Source organism: Anticarsia gemmatalis, chromosome 7, assembly GCF_050436995.1.
Source record: "Anticarsia gemmatalis isolate Benzon Research Colony breed Stoneville strain chromosome 7, ilAntGemm2 primary, whole genome shotgun sequence".
In the NCBI taxonomy this organism is placed as follows: domain Eukaryota; kingdom Metazoa; phylum Arthropoda; class Insecta; order Lepidoptera; family Erebidae; genus Anticarsia; species Anticarsia gemmatalis.
Window position 1 is genome coordinate 12,797,956 of NC_134751.1, and position 17,064 is coordinate 12,815,019.

Here is a 17,064-nt window from a genome sequence, read left to right on the forward strand (position 1 = left end):
TTTTTACAATGACGGCCAGTAATTCAAACTTAGTCTTAACTATAGTTTAGTTGCTAAGAGTACTTCTCCGGTTTCAATAAATAATCGTCGGTATGGGATAGGGAGTACTATTCCATTTACGATTTCAATAAGTAGGTAATTGGCAATTAGAAATAGGCTTACTAAGTATCGTTTGTCAGATTTGTTGATTACCTCAATGACTAAAATTGCTAAAGCGATTGAATAGTGACCGTATTAACAAATATGCAACTAATCTCAAGTTATTTAGTTAGTTAGAATTACCGATTCTGATTTAGTTATTTCGATGATCGATAGGCTTATTGCATGACTGTATTGGCCATTTATATGATTGAAAGAAAGTTTTGTCTGGTAATCGATGTCATAGAAGCAGAGAAACACTAAAATAAAATAAATTTTAGACATTTGCGTTGCATGAATTTAGAAGGAAAAATGTATGTATTGCGTGGTATAGAAGTAAATTGTCTGAAAAACTTACTAGATGTTCAGTAATGACGATAATTAGCTGTTACTGAGGATAGTGTATTAGTTTCTACCGTAAAATAAATAGTGTGTAACAAGTAGAGCGTCTAATTTCGATCGTGTGTGTTCGCTTCGATGTCCACGTGTGACGTGTGCGTGTGTGTGTTCGTGTGGTGACGTGCTCGCTTGTCGCAGAGCCCAACACGCCGGGCAAGTTCATCGTGTGGTTCCGCAACGAGACCACGCTGCTGGTGCTGTGGCAGCCGCCTTATCCGCCCGGCGCGTACACGCATTACAAGGTAAGGGGTTCAAGCAATCGTTCTTAGTTTATGCCATGCCAAGAAGCCTCCGTTATTGAATGCAGGTGACTAAGATCGTCGCAGATCGTCTACGTTTATCTTTGTCACAATAGTGTAGTCCAAAAAGAACTAAGATAATGTAACAGTTTACGTTGGCAAGACAGTTGTACCTGACTACCTGCAGTTTGTCAAATTAACGGAATGGTATCATCCTCAGCGGGGTTATATTTCGTAAAAAACCTAAAGCAATGATCCAGTTATTATATGACGTTTAAGATGAAAACCGACTATCATTCAAGCTCTGGTCTTTCACGCATCGTTTCGTTTAAAGTTTTGTGGGAATATTTTCATTACAATTGCCGAATTAATTTGACTTGTGTTGTACCATCCCAGGTATCCATAGTGCCACCAGACGCCCGTGACTCAGAGCTTTACGTAGAAAAGGAAGGAGAACCACCAGGTCCAGCGCAGGCGGCTTTCAAAGGCCTAGTACCGGGGAGAGCTTATAACATCAGCGTGCAAACAGTATCAGAGCCAGAGATATCAGCGCCAACCACTGCACAGTACCGTACGGTGCCGCTGCGTCCACGCAACGTTACCGCACCGCTAGCTGATCTGAGGGAGACTTCCTTTAGAGTGACATGGCTGCCACCGTTGGAGGAGAGGTAAATGTTCTTAAATAGGATGCTGATATAGCGTTTATTCGTGATCTGATTTATAAACAAAAGTACTAACAGGAAAAATGTAACTAAGTCAACTTGCTTATCTCTTGGCTTAGTGCCACGGTACTTCAAAATAGTTACACTTTTATATGGTGTTTGATTGTTTGTTAAATACGTCTGTAAAATTCAGGAACGAAAAATATAAACCCTTTATAATATAATGTTGCTTAATAGGAATAATAGGTAAAATTTGCTTGATTTTAAATTATGCATCTTTTAAGTCACGATTTAGTCCGTTCAATTAATCGATTCGAATCCTTATTAATTTCTGTACGCATCAGGAACTGTGTACAAGTAAGAATAAACTCATTCAATATTCTCATGATCCCTTAACCATAGTATACTGGTATATTATTTGAGTCTTAAACAAAATATCATTAATATTCTTTCCAGCGAGTTCGAGAAGTACCAAGTGTCTGTATCAGGCGCGGGCGCGGGCGGCGGCGGGCGGCGCGCGCCCGTAGTGCGTGCACGCAACGACACGCCCGCCACGTGGTTCGACGGGCTCGAGCCCGGCGCGCCCTACACCGTCACTGTCAAGACCATGTCCGGGAAGGTCACGTCTTGGCCTGCCACCACTGAACTTACGCTCAGTAAGTAGACATTGTAAAGTTATGTTGACACCAGATATTAATTGTCGAGATGCAAATCGAGTTCCTGTTAATTAAGAATTCACCATATTCTTAAAGCTCGCGGCGCAAGTTACACTGGTTGAAACGTCAAAAAAATATGCTTACTAAAATTGATTGCATGCAGTGAAAGCAAAAAAATGGTTAAATAGTTACTCATGATTTTAAAGTATTCATATTTTATTTTAAAAGACTATACGGTTTTCTCCATTAATACATACACTATTATGTATTGTGACAATTATTTTATGACGCGCACGTTAAAACGCGCACGTCGTTTTTTAAGGTCAAAGTTGTATTTTAACCCTCTTATATGTAAGAAATGAAAGTTATGCAAAGGCTCACCTTTGCATAACTTTAATTTGAAAATAACTAAAAACAATAGATAACGGAAATGCCTTTATAATAATATAATAGTTCAATTTGAACCGTACGCTTCAATTGTCGCGATCACAACGTAACTGTAGTTATTATAGAATTGTCTTTACGTAATGACACCGGATAGTGTGGTATCAATCAGTAGTGTTACGACATTAATCATTATGTGATTATGTACTAACGCGTCGACATGTGTACATACTGTACATATAATATGTACAAAAAATATGACTCCCTTTGCCGGCAGCACAGATTTCGATAACACAGAAAAATATTTCTTGGAAGCAAAATAGTCTGGAAAAATCTCTCTATGTATGTATGTTCCACGGCTTAACCGAAAAACTAATTTGTACGAAGTTTTGATGGATATAGATAGGTTAGTCAAACGTTTACTACTATTTTTTAAAAGTCTCTCAAGCTCCGTAAGTGTCCTTTGGTTGGATAGACGGATTATAAGGACAGGTTGTAAATTATCTGTGCTAAATAGTGCAGTGAGTGTGTTGCAGTATCTGAAGTATTTTACAAAAGAATAAGTTGCTTATTTTATAAGTCCTAGTTAATATTAATTTATCAAAAATCTAAAGGTTCTATGCAAAGCAATAAATGAATATTATTAATTTACTGTTGTTTGTGTATTCTTAGTCTTAGGTACACATAAAATAATAATTAGTATTTGCGTATTTTCAAAATATAAGTGCTTAAATTACCAAATATGTAACAATACATTTATGAGTAACACCGAGTGACGTAATTGTGTAAATAATTGTGTTACTTTAGGTTAAATATTAATTTAAAAATAAATTCATAATTAATTTATTTTGTAAAGTTAATTAATTTATAAATGGCTCACAAATTTATTGTTTTATTGCCTTCTTGTTTCAATGCGAGGCACTAGCAGGGATATCATTGCATATAATCTATTTATAAAAAAAATCTTTCGTTACTAAGTGACAGACTGATTGACAACCCGCGTAGAAAGTAAAAATTTGGTATGAAGATTCCTTAGGAAGTGTAAAGGAGGAGAGAGGATTTTCGGAAATATTCTCCCGAAGGGTGTGAAATTACACCCGGGCAATCCCGCGAGCGGATAGCTAGTACATTATAATAATATATAATTCGTTGAAACCTATTGTTGGGATGATCTAAGACAGTTCAAGACTGGGTTTTTATGGGCCTGAGAGCTTGTTACAGCCCCTAGGTTCCAGATTCTTTACTACTGTAGTTGATTTGCGGATTAAAGTAGGTGCATATTTAAACCGTAGTTTCTTTTTAAGAAAATAATATAATTACCCTTTGTTTTTATAAAAAAATCAATTTTTACTTTATTTAACACAATTATTTCGACATGTGTTTACAATTTATTAAACTGCAGGACGGTATTAAAATGACCATGAGAAATTAAAATTTTAATTGTTTTTATTTATCACTTCGGGTGCGTATTTCAGGGTCTTAGTGTTCAAATGCATCGGTTATTTTTGTTACAAATAAATACAATTGAATGAAATTGATGCCTATGATATGTATTTGGAGTACTAGGTAACAGCTGTCTAATAATGCGATAATGGTCCGAGTGGCGTGTATTTGTGATTGCCGATCATGAAGTCTCGGATTCGATATGATCAAAATTGTATAGGGTTTTTTATTATTTTTTAAACTTGAGCCTACTAGCTAATTCCGCGTATTTAAATGAAGTATGATGACATAGCAATCAATAGCGTACTATTGTCTTTGCCTTCTACGATGGGAACTCCGCATAAAACATATTTTCCCTTGCCTTCAAGTAATGTATTGATAATTGTATCTTTGTGGTACAGAGCCGCTGCCGGTGAAGAACTTGAAATGGCAGTACGCGGATGGACCTGATGGAGGAGTTATAGTGTGGTGGACACCTTCCGAAGACAGTACCCAGGATGAGTATAAGGTAACACATATTATCTATATATTAACAGCATTAGAAGTTGACCTGTTATTACCGAAGTGGTTTTCCAAAGAAGCTATGTTTAAAAACGGTTTGGTTTTACAAATCAAGACTATAGGTTTTACTTCAAGTCGGATATAACGCTGGAAAGTCGGTAGTTTGGATATAAAACAATATTTGTGTGTAAACTACGTACTATTATTTTGGGTCCATTTGTGCTCGGCAATACCTACTACATACCTGTAATATAGAGTACACATGACGTAATATTATTTATTTATTTAATTTCACCAATTCATTAACTATGTTGTATTTTCCCAGGTGTCATACCACGAGGCGGGCCCGACACGGGACGATAGCAACACGTTGACGACACCGGACACGAGAGTGCCGCTCAAGACTCTACTGCCTGGAAGGAATTATACCGTCACTGTGAGTACACTAATATTTAATTGAATAGACTTCATTTATTTTAAACATTTTCTAATGTTATTTTTAATATCGTCCTATGGCATGTCATATTTCCGTTGAGAAATTTGAAATACCAGCTCATTAACAATAGTAATAAGGTAGCTGATCCGTGCGGCTCCGCTCGAATTGCACTAACATGTTATTACCAAAGAAATACTAATGTTTGACCACGGGTCTCTTCATGCAAAATTTCGTAACAATCGTTCTTTGGTTGTGAAAGCGTAAAAAACGAGACAGATATCTCATTTGCAGCATTAGTATGGATTTAAGAGTGATTCTTTGCCTCCTTTTACATCAAAACAGCTACACTTATTTAGTCTTCGGATTTTCCGCGTGTAAAGCCGCAGGCGAAACCAGTATTAATAGACGACACTGGAGGAAAACGATTATAAAAATCATTATTAGCAATTTTATTTATTTTTTTCCTATACACTCGTATTGTTTAATTAAATAACATTTATATTAGTTGAACGAGATTTCTTCCTTATTGCAATCCGTAGTACACCATTAAAAAAATTGCAATACTAATTATGCAGGGGTAATCCCCGGAATTATTAATCGACTTGATCGTGTTTGAAAGAATTTCTCAGCATTGTCTATGTACGTTAAAGTTTATTAATTGGAAATGGTTCTTATGAAATTCTACGGTCCAAAAGTTATTAACTAAACTTGTTGAAAGAAAAGAAAATAGTGTCACAACATTGTGGAATATATGTATAACTATTAATTCCCTATCTTGCTTTAATTTAAGCACTTTAATATTTTATATATATTCAAAATGGATATTTAATATTAAAATGTATAATAAAAAAATATTTATCACAGCAATGACCACATAGACAGTTCAAATTATAATATGATAGATATATTGCCACTAGCTAGAAGAGCAACAAGGACAGCAAATAACAGTGTTATAAAATGCATACAGCCATTTATTGCCATCACTGTGTGTGTGTTAGGCTCTACACTAGGGATGCTACACGTTTATTGGAACCGGAGTCACATTCGGAGTCGGGCAAGACTACTTAACTTACTAACTTAATAATTCTGATTTTGTATTCTAACATTCAGTTGGAGGTAAAAGAAAGAAGATAATTTCGTAACTCTATAATATGTAATGTTTGCTGATAATCAGCTACGGCTGCAAACTTCATAGAAACCAGTCGTCTAGACAGGAGTCTGCTTATAGTCTCCTAGTATGTACTAGTAGTAACAATACTTAAGTACACTCTCTATTCCATCACTCACAGGCCGGTAGGACGGTATCCGACATCTTAGTCGTCTTACTAACACTTCGGTAAAACATTACAGAGACTCAGATAGATTTGTAGCAACAATTAGAAATCCCAATTATCGGAATTAAAGCTAATAGCTCCACTCTATAATTGCGGTTTTAGGAGGAAGAGGCACATAGAGGGGAAGGGAATAAACGTTTGATTTTCCTTCTTATTGTCACAGTGTTTCTATGTCGCGGGACAAACACCATGTCGGGTGTGGCGGCGTTACCGTTTTTACTGTTAATTTATATAGCTAGTATAACTGCTATTACTAATGTGACTGATATTAATAGTAAAGTTGAACCTGATTTTGATTTAGTGGGGAATGATACGGCTGTGCTTGGTGTTATACCTAAAGTGATAACGTTGGACTATGAAACAGGGAATAAAACGAGAGTGAATGACATAGGAGTGGACAAAGGGTCAGAGGCACATAAAACTGTGGATAGTTTGCCTGAAGTACGAAATGAAACTTCAGTAGATCATGTACCAGTAATTGCAAGTGTAAAAGGAGACAATGATTTGGAAGTGTCATCGAATATTACAGCAATTGATGATAGAAATGTACTACCAAATAATACATTAGTAGATGTGATTGATCAAGATATGACTATAGTGGATAACAGGACAGTAACTACTAATGTAACGGGGGTAGATAGTGCGTTAAGAGATAAAAACATTTCGACAGTTGATGGTGAAACTGTCGAACCAAATAGTAAAGTAGTAAAAAATGTGTCTGATATTCGTAATGGGACCGTATTGGAAGACAGGACTGTTACAAATGTGGCTGAAATAGACAACGTGTTAGAATCAGATGACGTGACAGTGTCGCCTAATATAACTGCGGACAATAATGTGAGTGCAGGCGACGAAGCGACGGTAACTCCAAATACAACAGTGCTAGACATCGTGTTAAATGTACCAAAAGTGTTAGGGGTGGATGACGTGACAATATCGCCTAATATAACTGCAACCAATAATATGACTAAAGCGGACGAAGTGACGGTAACTCCAAATACGACAGTGGTAGACAGCGTGTTACATGAACCAAACGTGTTAAAAGTAGATGACGTGACAGTATCACCAAATATAACTGTAGATAATAATGTGACTAAAATTCCGAAAGCGAATGCAGGGGACAAAGTGACGGTAATTCCGAATGTGACGGCTATAAACGTGTTAGATGAACCAAAAGTTTTAGGAGTGGATGACGTGACGACTGTAGTCAACGTGACGGCGGTACCCAACATTACAGAGGTATTCGATACGAAAACGAAGACTAACACTGCATTAACCCCTGATGACAAAGAAGTGCTGGAAACAAAGGGGATTAACACAGCGCTTAATATAACAGAAACTAATAAAGCAGAAAATGGCTTAAAAGAAGAAGATAATACCACACTAAGCTATGAATTATCGAAGAAAACTAATATAGCAATAGTACATGATATAAAACTGAAGACTAACGAAACGAAACATTATAATATAACAACGGGGACTAATTTAACAGAGCTTGAAATACAAACGGGGACTAACACATCAGTGCTAAGTACATTATTAAATGACATAAAAACCGACGCTAACACAACACTAAGTTCTGAATTCACGACGAAAACTAACATTACAACAGAAGTTGATATATCAGCGAAGACAAACGATATAGCGGATAATATAACACCCGAGACTAACAAGACAGACCCTGGTATAATAACGGGGACTAACAAAACTGAAGATTATGTAACATTAAAGTCAAACAACATCACAAATAGTGATACAGACGAGTCTAATAGCGCAGTACATAATATAACAGTGGAAACTAACAAAACAACAGCTCATGATATACTTAATAGAGTACATAATTTAACAGACGGGACTAACAACACACTGTATGACAAAGAAGGAGGAACTAACACTGCAGTAAATGATCTAACCGTAGAGTCTAATTACACAGTTGCTGATATAACTGCTACAACTAACAACTCAGAGCGTGATATAACACCAAAGGCGAACACTACACTGCATGATATAGTTCATGATAAAGAAAAGACTAACACTACAGTAAATGATTTGACAGTAGAATCTAATAACACAGTTGCTGATGTAACAGCTGAAACTAACAACTCAGTGCGTGATATAGCACCAAAGACTAACATTACATTGAATAATATAATAGTCGGTACTAACGACACAGTGCGTGATAAAGAAGGGAAGACTAACGCTACAGTTAATGATCTTACAGTAGAGTCTAATGACACTGATATAACAGTTGGAACTAACAACACAGTGCGTGATATAACACCAAAGACTAACATTACATTGAATAATATAACTGACGGTACTAACGATAAAGTGCGTGATAAAGAAGGAAAGACTAACACTACAGTTAATGATCTAACCGTAGAGTCTAATGACACTGATATAACAGCTGAAACTAACAACACAGTGCGTGAAATAACACCAAAGACTAACATTACATTGAATAATATAACTGTCGGTACTAACGATAAAGTGCGTGATAAAGAAGAGACTAACATTACAGTGACTGATATAACTATTGGTACTAACAATACAGTGAAAAGTATAATAGGAGAGACTAACACTACAGAAGATAGTATAGTAGAAGATACTATCACTGCAGTGAATGATATAACTGTCGGTACTAACGAGACACTGAATAGTATAGTAGGAGAGACTAACACTACAGTGAATGATGTAACTGTCAGTACTAACGACACACTGAATAGTATAGTAGGAGAGACTAACACTACAGTGAATGATATAACTGTCGCTACTAATGATACAGAGAATAGTATAGTAGTAAATACTAACACTACAGTGAATGATATAACTGTCGCTACTAATGATACAGAGAATAGTATAGTAGGAGATACTAACACTACAGTGAATGATATAACTGTCGCTACTAATGATACAGAGAATAGTATAGTAGGAGATACTAACACTACAGTGAATGATATAACTGTCGGCACTAACGACACAGTGAATAGTATAGTAGGAGATACTAACACTACAGTGAATGATATAACTGTCGCTACTAATGATACAGTGAATAGTATAGTAGGAGATACTAACACTACAGTGAATGATATAACTGTCGGCACTAACGAAACTGTAAATAGTATAGTAGGAGATACTAACACTACAGTGAATGATATAGCAGACGGTACTAATGATACAGAGAATAGTATAGTAGGAGAGACTAACACTACAGTGAATGTTATAACAGTCGCTACTAACGAGACAGTAAATAGTATAGTAGGAGATACTAACACTACAGTGAATGATATAACAGACGGTACTAATGATACAGAGAATAGTATAGTAGGAGAGACTAACACTACAGTGAATGTTATAACTGTCGGCACTAACGACACGGTGAAAAGTATAGTACGAGAGACTAACACTACAGTGAATGATATATCTGTCGGTACTAACGACACAGTGAATAGTATAGTAGGAGAGACTAACACTACAGTGAATGATCAAACTAATCAAAAAGTAAATAATATGACATCAACAACTAACCATGATATAACAAGAAGAACTAACACTACTGTCAATGGTATACCAATTGAAAATAATAACACAGTGAAGGACCTAACTATAGAAATTAACCAGACAGGTCATGATGTTCTCATAAAGACCAATTACACCGCACACGATATAGAAAAAGGGACTAACAGTAAGGTGCCTGACATAGAAGCAGGAACTAACAACCAAACACAGCAAAATTTATTAAAAGATTCTAACAAACATAAGTTTGATATAATAGCAGAGTCTAACAAGACGGCACATGATGTAGGAGAAACGAACTCTACACTTAATGATATGAGAGAAGAAACTAATAATACAGATCAATCTAATAAGAAATATCTAACGATACAAACTAACCAGACCGATCATGGTGTATTCCTAAAGTTTAATAATACAGAGCATGATATAAAAGGAGACACTAACGCTACAGTGCCTTTCATAACGGAAACTAACATTACAATACATGACACAGAAGGAGGAACTAAAAACCAAACACAACAAGATTTATTAACAGATTTTAACAACAATAACCTTAATATTATATCAAAAACTAACAATACAGTGCTTGATGAAACAGCATTAAACAATATAACAATGGATCATAATAACTTGAAAAATACAACGAATCATAACGATGTATTACAAAGTAACGTGACAACGAAATCTAACGATACAGAGGTGGTCGACGTGACAACGAAGAATGTGACGGACAGAATAAGTCATGATTTAGACTTCATTCTGACTTATATAGAAGTATTGGCTCCTTTGCTGACTTTTGCTACTGTAAGTGTCATAAACGTAGAGAGCAACTGCGGTATTCGTAATAAAGTCCTAAACTAAATTAAATTGAGGTTCACTTTTGAAAGTGTGAATTTATAATGCTAAATTGTGAATATTTACTAAATCACGCTAAAAATAGTGAACGGGTTATGATGGAGTTTTGTTTCATAGATAGTTTTTAATCTAGGGAAGCACGTAGGATACTTTTTGCCCCGGGAAATCTTTCACGCGCTCGAATTGGTAGATATTAGTCTAGAAACACTATTAAAATTATGTGTATGTCAACATGGCTGGTCATAGCTGAACCTAATTAGTTTAAACCCATTTATAGCCTATGTACCGCAATAAAGACATTTGAATTTGTATTTGAATGTGGTATTCAAAAGTGAACCTTAATTTGATTGGAATAGTGCTTTATTTGGAAACAAATTGTTCTGCTTTTTGCGCGTTGCTAAGTGGTGTGGATATAATTGTTCATGCTCTCGTCAGTGCATAGAGGATAGTTGAACTTAAACATTGTATAAAAATAATATATTTTCCTTCTTATTCAACTTTAGGCGGTTTTCCGCTTCGAAATAACGTGTTTACATATTAGTTCTTTGTATAGTTATTTAAAACAAATAGGTTTTATAATTTATAGATGTAATACTACGTTAAAAGTGTTATCAATGTTGAGTCACATACGTTTCTAAGGTTTAAAGGATTATTTTCGATAGCTCATGTGGTTAGCAGTATGTTCAAGAAATAAATTATTATGCTAAAAAAATTTAAAAAGCCCCTGGCAATCCAAGTCACTAGTTTGTAAAGAATCCTTTATCCGGTAATCTGACGGAAAGACTAACGAAAAGTTTTACATATTTTTAGTCAATTGTTCTATAATATGTGTAGGTGTCAGCTGTGTCCCGCGGGGTGGAGTCAAACGAGAGCGTGTTCAACGTACAAACGCGCCCGCTCGCGCCCGTGGTGGTGCCCGTGCCGGCCGGACCCCGGCAACTGCGCCTGGCTTGGCACTCCGATGTTAATTCCCGCCAGGACTCCTATGAACTGCGCTATAGAAGACGTTCCGCTGATAGTGAACATTTTAATAAAGTAAGTATTGAGTGTATTTTGTTGTGAGATACATTTAAATCAATATAGGATGTTGTTAACACATGAAACTTGCGCTCGATGTGGTTGAGGATTTTAAGGGCACATGCCATTAAGTTTCTTAGCATATTATTCTATTCCTATTTATATGGGAATTCAAAACGTTCAGATCTTACATACGAGACGTTCATAAGTAAGGCCGCTATAATTTTACTATTGCTCGTGTGTCTGTGAAAGACACATGAGCAATGCATATTCCACTTTGTTCTTTACTCAATTGAACAACTTTCATCTATATATGTATATGTCAAAGATTCTTCTGTCGTAGGTTCCTTTGAGAAATAATTGTTAATTAATTTTCAATCATAATGTCCTAGGTGGAGACGAACGCGACGAATGCGACGCTAGAAGACCTGTACCCTGGTGCTGTGTACATAATAGAAGTAGCGGCAGTGAGCTTTAACCTGATGAGCGAGAGCTCTGAGCTCGCCATGCAAGTCCGTGAGTACAATACACTAGATACTACCATCATTATTTACAGTTAACTGTAAGCGTTCGTTCTTTTAAAACAGATTTATGACGGTAATGTGGGTTTACAGTTTTCTATCGCTTTATTCAATGTAATTTTTTTTAACCCATATTTGTCGCCCTACTGGGCAACTGGGTCTCCTCCTCTCGCCTTGAGTACACCACGCTGGCCAAGTACGGTTGGAGTTTTCAAACTGTAACTCGTTTTCGATTGAAGCTGTGATCCCATTGACCGACCAAGGTCAAAATCCAGTATTTGCGATATAGAAAGAAGTCTTGTGTCTAATCGTCACAAAAGCCTTTGAGCTTAGCTGGACGGGTAAAAATCCATAAATGTTACAGTTGTTAAAGAAAAAAAATACTACTACTAAGTATTTACATGTAAATTCCATGCAACATGTAAAGAGACATTTATAAATGTACTTTTTGTACACAGGTCCACTACCGGCGCAGTGGTTGAACGTGTCGCGCACCACGTCGAACAGCGTGGGCGTGACGTGGAGCGGGCCCGAGGCCAACACCAGCGCGCTGGGCGGATACTTGCTGAGTTATAAGACACTTACAGCTGAGAAGTGGAGCGCGTTAGACCCTTTACCGGCTTCGCATACTACTGCTGAGGTAAGTGATACTATAATAAGACTGAAAGCGCCATCTAGTGTTCAGAATAGAGTAACTTACGTATACGCTGTGTGCGGAGTAGGTCGAGACTGCTAGATAGATCGAAATGAGATTACAGATGTTACATTTTGACATAACTAAATTTTGACGTTCAATTACACGTTAAGAATTGACAGATGTCAAGCTAGGCGGTACTGGTCTACCATCATGCATCGTGAATACCGTGCTGATTTCAATGTTCGTTAGCTATTTATTTAGTTAAATTGAAATATATTTGTGTATTTTTGTACAGATTACAAACATGACTCACGGCGAACGCTACATCATTCGTTTGGACACTCTTAGCGAAGAAGTGCAGGGCAAGAAGCCCGTTGAGAGTGGAGAACCGCTTACTACATACCATACTGTCCGTGAGTATCACTTACACATGTACCTTCATGCGGCTACTTTTAAATAAGTTAAATACAATTTTAATTTTTACAGCTTCTGTTGTGTAGAGATAACTGAAAACTGTGAGATTTATGATTTGCATTCGAGTCGGGACGGGTTGCTGCTTAAAATTTTTTCCGTCTAAAATTGAAAAAAGGATACGTCTCGTTTTGACAACCACATCATAACCGGGATGATTATTTCCTTTTCCAAGCAGCACCGAATTCCCACTACTATACTCGTAAACAGATGTTACTACAATGCACGGACTAGTTGCAACTTCGACGTTTTAGATATGCATATAGTATAATGTCCGTGTGTTAGGTCCGAACCCGGTGTCGAACGTGGCGCAGCTGGTGGACACGCGCAACATGACGCTGGAGTGGCCGGTGCCGGGCGGGCGCGTGGAGAGCTACTCGCTGCGCTGCTGGGCGCGCGCCGGCCCGCCGCGCCGCCTGGACGTGCAGCCGCGCGCCGGGCCCGTGCGGGCCCTGCTGGGGGGGCTGGAGCCGGGCCGCGCCTACAACGTGTCCATCACCGCGCACTCCTACAACCAGACCAGCGACGTCTTCATCATGGAGACGCGCACACGTACGTACACGAGCCGAGTGTCCGTTTTATGTATTCTTATTGCTAGATTCCTCCGTACTTAAAGAAAGTTCTTCCTGCGGCGGTGAGATGGACCCCAGTGTTGATTTCCGAGAGTCTTCTTAACCCCAATTTGTCCAAACATTATTTGAATTACCCCCTTGTTGTTTTAGTATGTACTTGAATAACATTACTATGCCTCTTTTAATTATAAAGTTGTGTTCTTAAATAATGTGTTATTTTCCAGGGCCATTGATTCAATCAGAAATGACGATCGTAAACGAGACGGGAGAAGGAGACGAAAACGATACACTATCGACTACACTTGTAAGTTCAATGCACATAATTAATCATATATTTATAAGGACTTTTATTAATACAATATGATATTTTTATTGTTGAACAGTTTGTCTTGGAAATTGCATTATAACGTCGCCGTTTAGCCACATAGCAGAGCTTCTGCGCTCTGAAAAACAAACCATTGCTAATATTACTTAAGATATTAGTCGTTAAGCCAAATCAAATGCTTCAGTACGACTTAAATATTTTTTAAAAGCTACACCTACCAGTCAAAAGTATAAAAGAATTTCGATAATGTTTGTACGTTATATTTCTTTTTTTGTGTACAGAAAGTAGTATACACCCGCACCCCCGAGATGGCGACAGAGTTCGACTCGTACCGCTTCCGGCTGGACGGGGAGGGCTCCCCCCCTCGGTCCGTGACCCGGGCGCGGGACTCCCCGGGACAGACCGTGGTGTTCGACTCGCTGGTCCCGGGCCGCCTGTACAACGTCACCATGTGGACCGTGTCCGGGAACGTGACGTCACACCCAGTGCAGCGACAGTCGCGACTCAGTAAATACTACAATTTGTAATTGCACACGCCCTCTAGCGGTCACTAACTAAAGCGCTGTTAATAATATGCTTTGGTGAAAGTATCAGTAGACGAGACTTTTGGCTTTTGGACTAATAAAGTAATTTACTTAATAAAGATTTGATGACTACTCATTGAAGGAAGTCAAGTTAACAATTTGGTGTGATATAGAACACAAAAAATAACGTCTGAATAGGCATGTTTTACGTAAAAATTAATTAAAAATAGTGTATTCTGATAGTTGAACTGGAAATCGTAGAATTCAACGCCGTTTTATTTCGACACGCGCAAGCATTTAATACTTTCCATATATTTGTATATAAACGATTGTAGTAAGCACATGGCAACTATATTAACAAATTTATATTATGTAACAGCTATATTTTATATTGCTTTGCACGTCAATATGTGTAAAGGGGTTGAATACTGTAACGAATAGTGAGTGACGCTCAAAATAATTTCTGTAATGAAGCGAAATAATTTGAGTGTTACATAACATTGAGTGATGTTATAGTGTTCGCTAAACAAACTAATCTAATTAATTGTTTGTTTTTTAATATTTATATAATATATTTTTGTAATAATCGATAATTGTTTGAACAAATTATTTATAAGGCAGCTTAACTTTAAAATATTGGATGACATTTATTTGCTAAAAATTAATACCCGCGCTTGACCAGCGTGGTGGAATTATGGCCTAAACCCTGGAACTGGGGGGCGACTCTTGTCCAGCAGTGAGACAGTAATGGATTAAAAAATTATAGCTAGAATTATTCAGTGTTTCCCATAATTTTATCACCTACACACAATATAACTTTTTATTTTCCTAAAATATAAATGGCATCCGGTATTATACACTTGCACTTTAGTATACAGGAAAATGAGTACCTTCTCAGGTACTTAGGCACACAGGTATTCAGGTACTCGGGCATTCAGGTATTCAGGTATTCAGGTACCCAAACACACTAATACTCGTGTAGTTCAGGAAGTGGCACTAACAATAAATGTTTATATATAGGATAAAAATGTGGTTTATTATTTCTTCCTTCATTACAATTTCATATACACGTTTTCATATTTATTTCATTGATTTTAATAATCAAATCGATACCATATCGATCCCTGACAAACATAAAGGTATGTGGTAATGAAGTGGAGTAGTAGAGTATAGAAACTATGGAGTAAATTACAATATAATAAAAGTAAAAATCTAAAATGTTAATGATGTATTTCCTTATAAATAAATATCTTGCTAGCCGATATTCAGTTTAATGAAAATGCCAATTGTGCAGGAGTTTCCATACATAAGTGTCCAAGAGTGTATACATTATCCAGGTACACTTCTTATTCCAGAACCCTCATAAATGTCTGGTAGTGTATTGTAACCAATGAGAAGTTTTTTTCTGAAATCTCTCAGTCTCTTGGCACTGTATTTCAGGCGTTCAATTTGAAACTAGTGTAAAAAGATTTGCTTATAAAAGAGTTTAAATGTACCTAATTTGGTGGTGGTGAATCTATATCACAGTAGGTTTTGCGCTCTTCGGATTTAGTGTTAGAATGGTGTAGGTATATTATAAAACAGAAATGATATTTCGGACGTTTTCGCTATTATAGTTGATTAATTTCTAATGCGATTGTTTGACGTCTTTCAAAAGTATAAGACGGTGAATAACGTTGCAGACCCCCGTCCGATCACGGAGCTGAAGGCGACGGAGATCGGCGCGCGCGAGATCACGCTGGTGTGGGACCGGCCGGGCGGTGACGTCACGGACTTCCAGGTGGAGTACCTCGCCGACAGCGAGCGCGGCGCCGCGCACTCGCTCGACCAGCTGCGGGAGCACTACACCGACGCCACCCGCCTGCGGGTCACGGCGCTGCGCCCGCACCGCGCCTACACCTTCACCGTGCGGGTCTGTGCGGGCAGACTCCCGTCACTGCGCACTCTGTCCCCCGCGCTGTCGGCCGAGTTCAGCACGCTGGAGGCCCCGCCCCCCGCGCCGGGCGACTTCCGCCCCGTGGACGCCACGCCGTCCCAGTTGAAGTTCGCGTGGAGTCTATCGTCGGCCGACGCTAACGGCGTGCTGCGTCGGTTCATTCTCGACTACGCGTCTCAAGAGGAGCCCGATAAAATTACTAAGCTCGACTTCCCGCCTGAAGGTGAGTTTAAAATAGCGATCTATTTAAATTTAATAGTTTTATGTATATATATTATGACATTGCATTTTTTAAATATGTTTTAAGTGAAACTTCATTTCTTATTATCAAGGTTAGTCGTCGTGTCGTGTCAGAATTGTTCGAAGCCAAGCATTTTAACGTGGCTTAGCAGCAGTTAACTTTAACCTTGTCAGTATTAAACTTTTGTTTGCCTTCCGAAGGCCAAAGGCACACTAAAATATCACTAAGCTGCTGCCCATTGCAACAACAAAATGTTA

The 17,064-nt window shown here is 37.7% G+C and overlaps 1 protein-coding gene across 4 annotated transcripts in view; it reads left to right on the plus strand.

Annotated features, from left to right (window-relative positions):
* Positions 1-17,064, plus strand: part of Ptp10D (Protein tyrosine phosphatase 10D) — a 50,442-nt gene that overhangs the window by 23,902 nt on the left and 9,476 nt on the right. For all 4 annotated transcript variants that reach the window (XR_012959540.1, XR_012959542.1, XR_012959541.1 and 1 more), the window contains exons 5-17: positions 676-779; positions 1,173-1,444; positions 1,895-2,094; positions 4,323-4,429; positions 4,748-4,858; positions 11,398-11,598; positions 11,973-12,096; positions 12,560-12,741; positions 13,034-13,151; positions 13,495-13,761; positions 14,006-14,085; positions 14,388-14,613; positions 16,313-16,789. Coding sequence is in view for 1 of the 4 variants with exons in the window: in XM_076116190.1 (XP_075972305.1) it covers positions 676-779; positions 1,173-1,444; positions 1,895-2,094; positions 4,323-4,429; positions 4,748-4,858; positions 11,398-11,598; positions 11,973-12,096; positions 12,560-12,741; positions 13,034-13,151; positions 13,495-13,761; positions 14,006-14,085; positions 14,388-14,613; positions 16,313-16,789 (2,469 nt within the window). In the remaining 3 variants the exon portion in view is untranslated. The remainder of the gene's footprint in view (positions 1-675; positions 780-1,172; positions 1,445-1,894; positions 2,095-4,322; positions 4,430-4,747; positions 4,859-11,397; positions 11,599-11,972; positions 12,097-12,559; positions 12,742-13,033; positions 13,152-13,494; positions 13,762-14,005; positions 14,086-14,387; positions 14,614-16,312; positions 16,790-17,064) is intronic.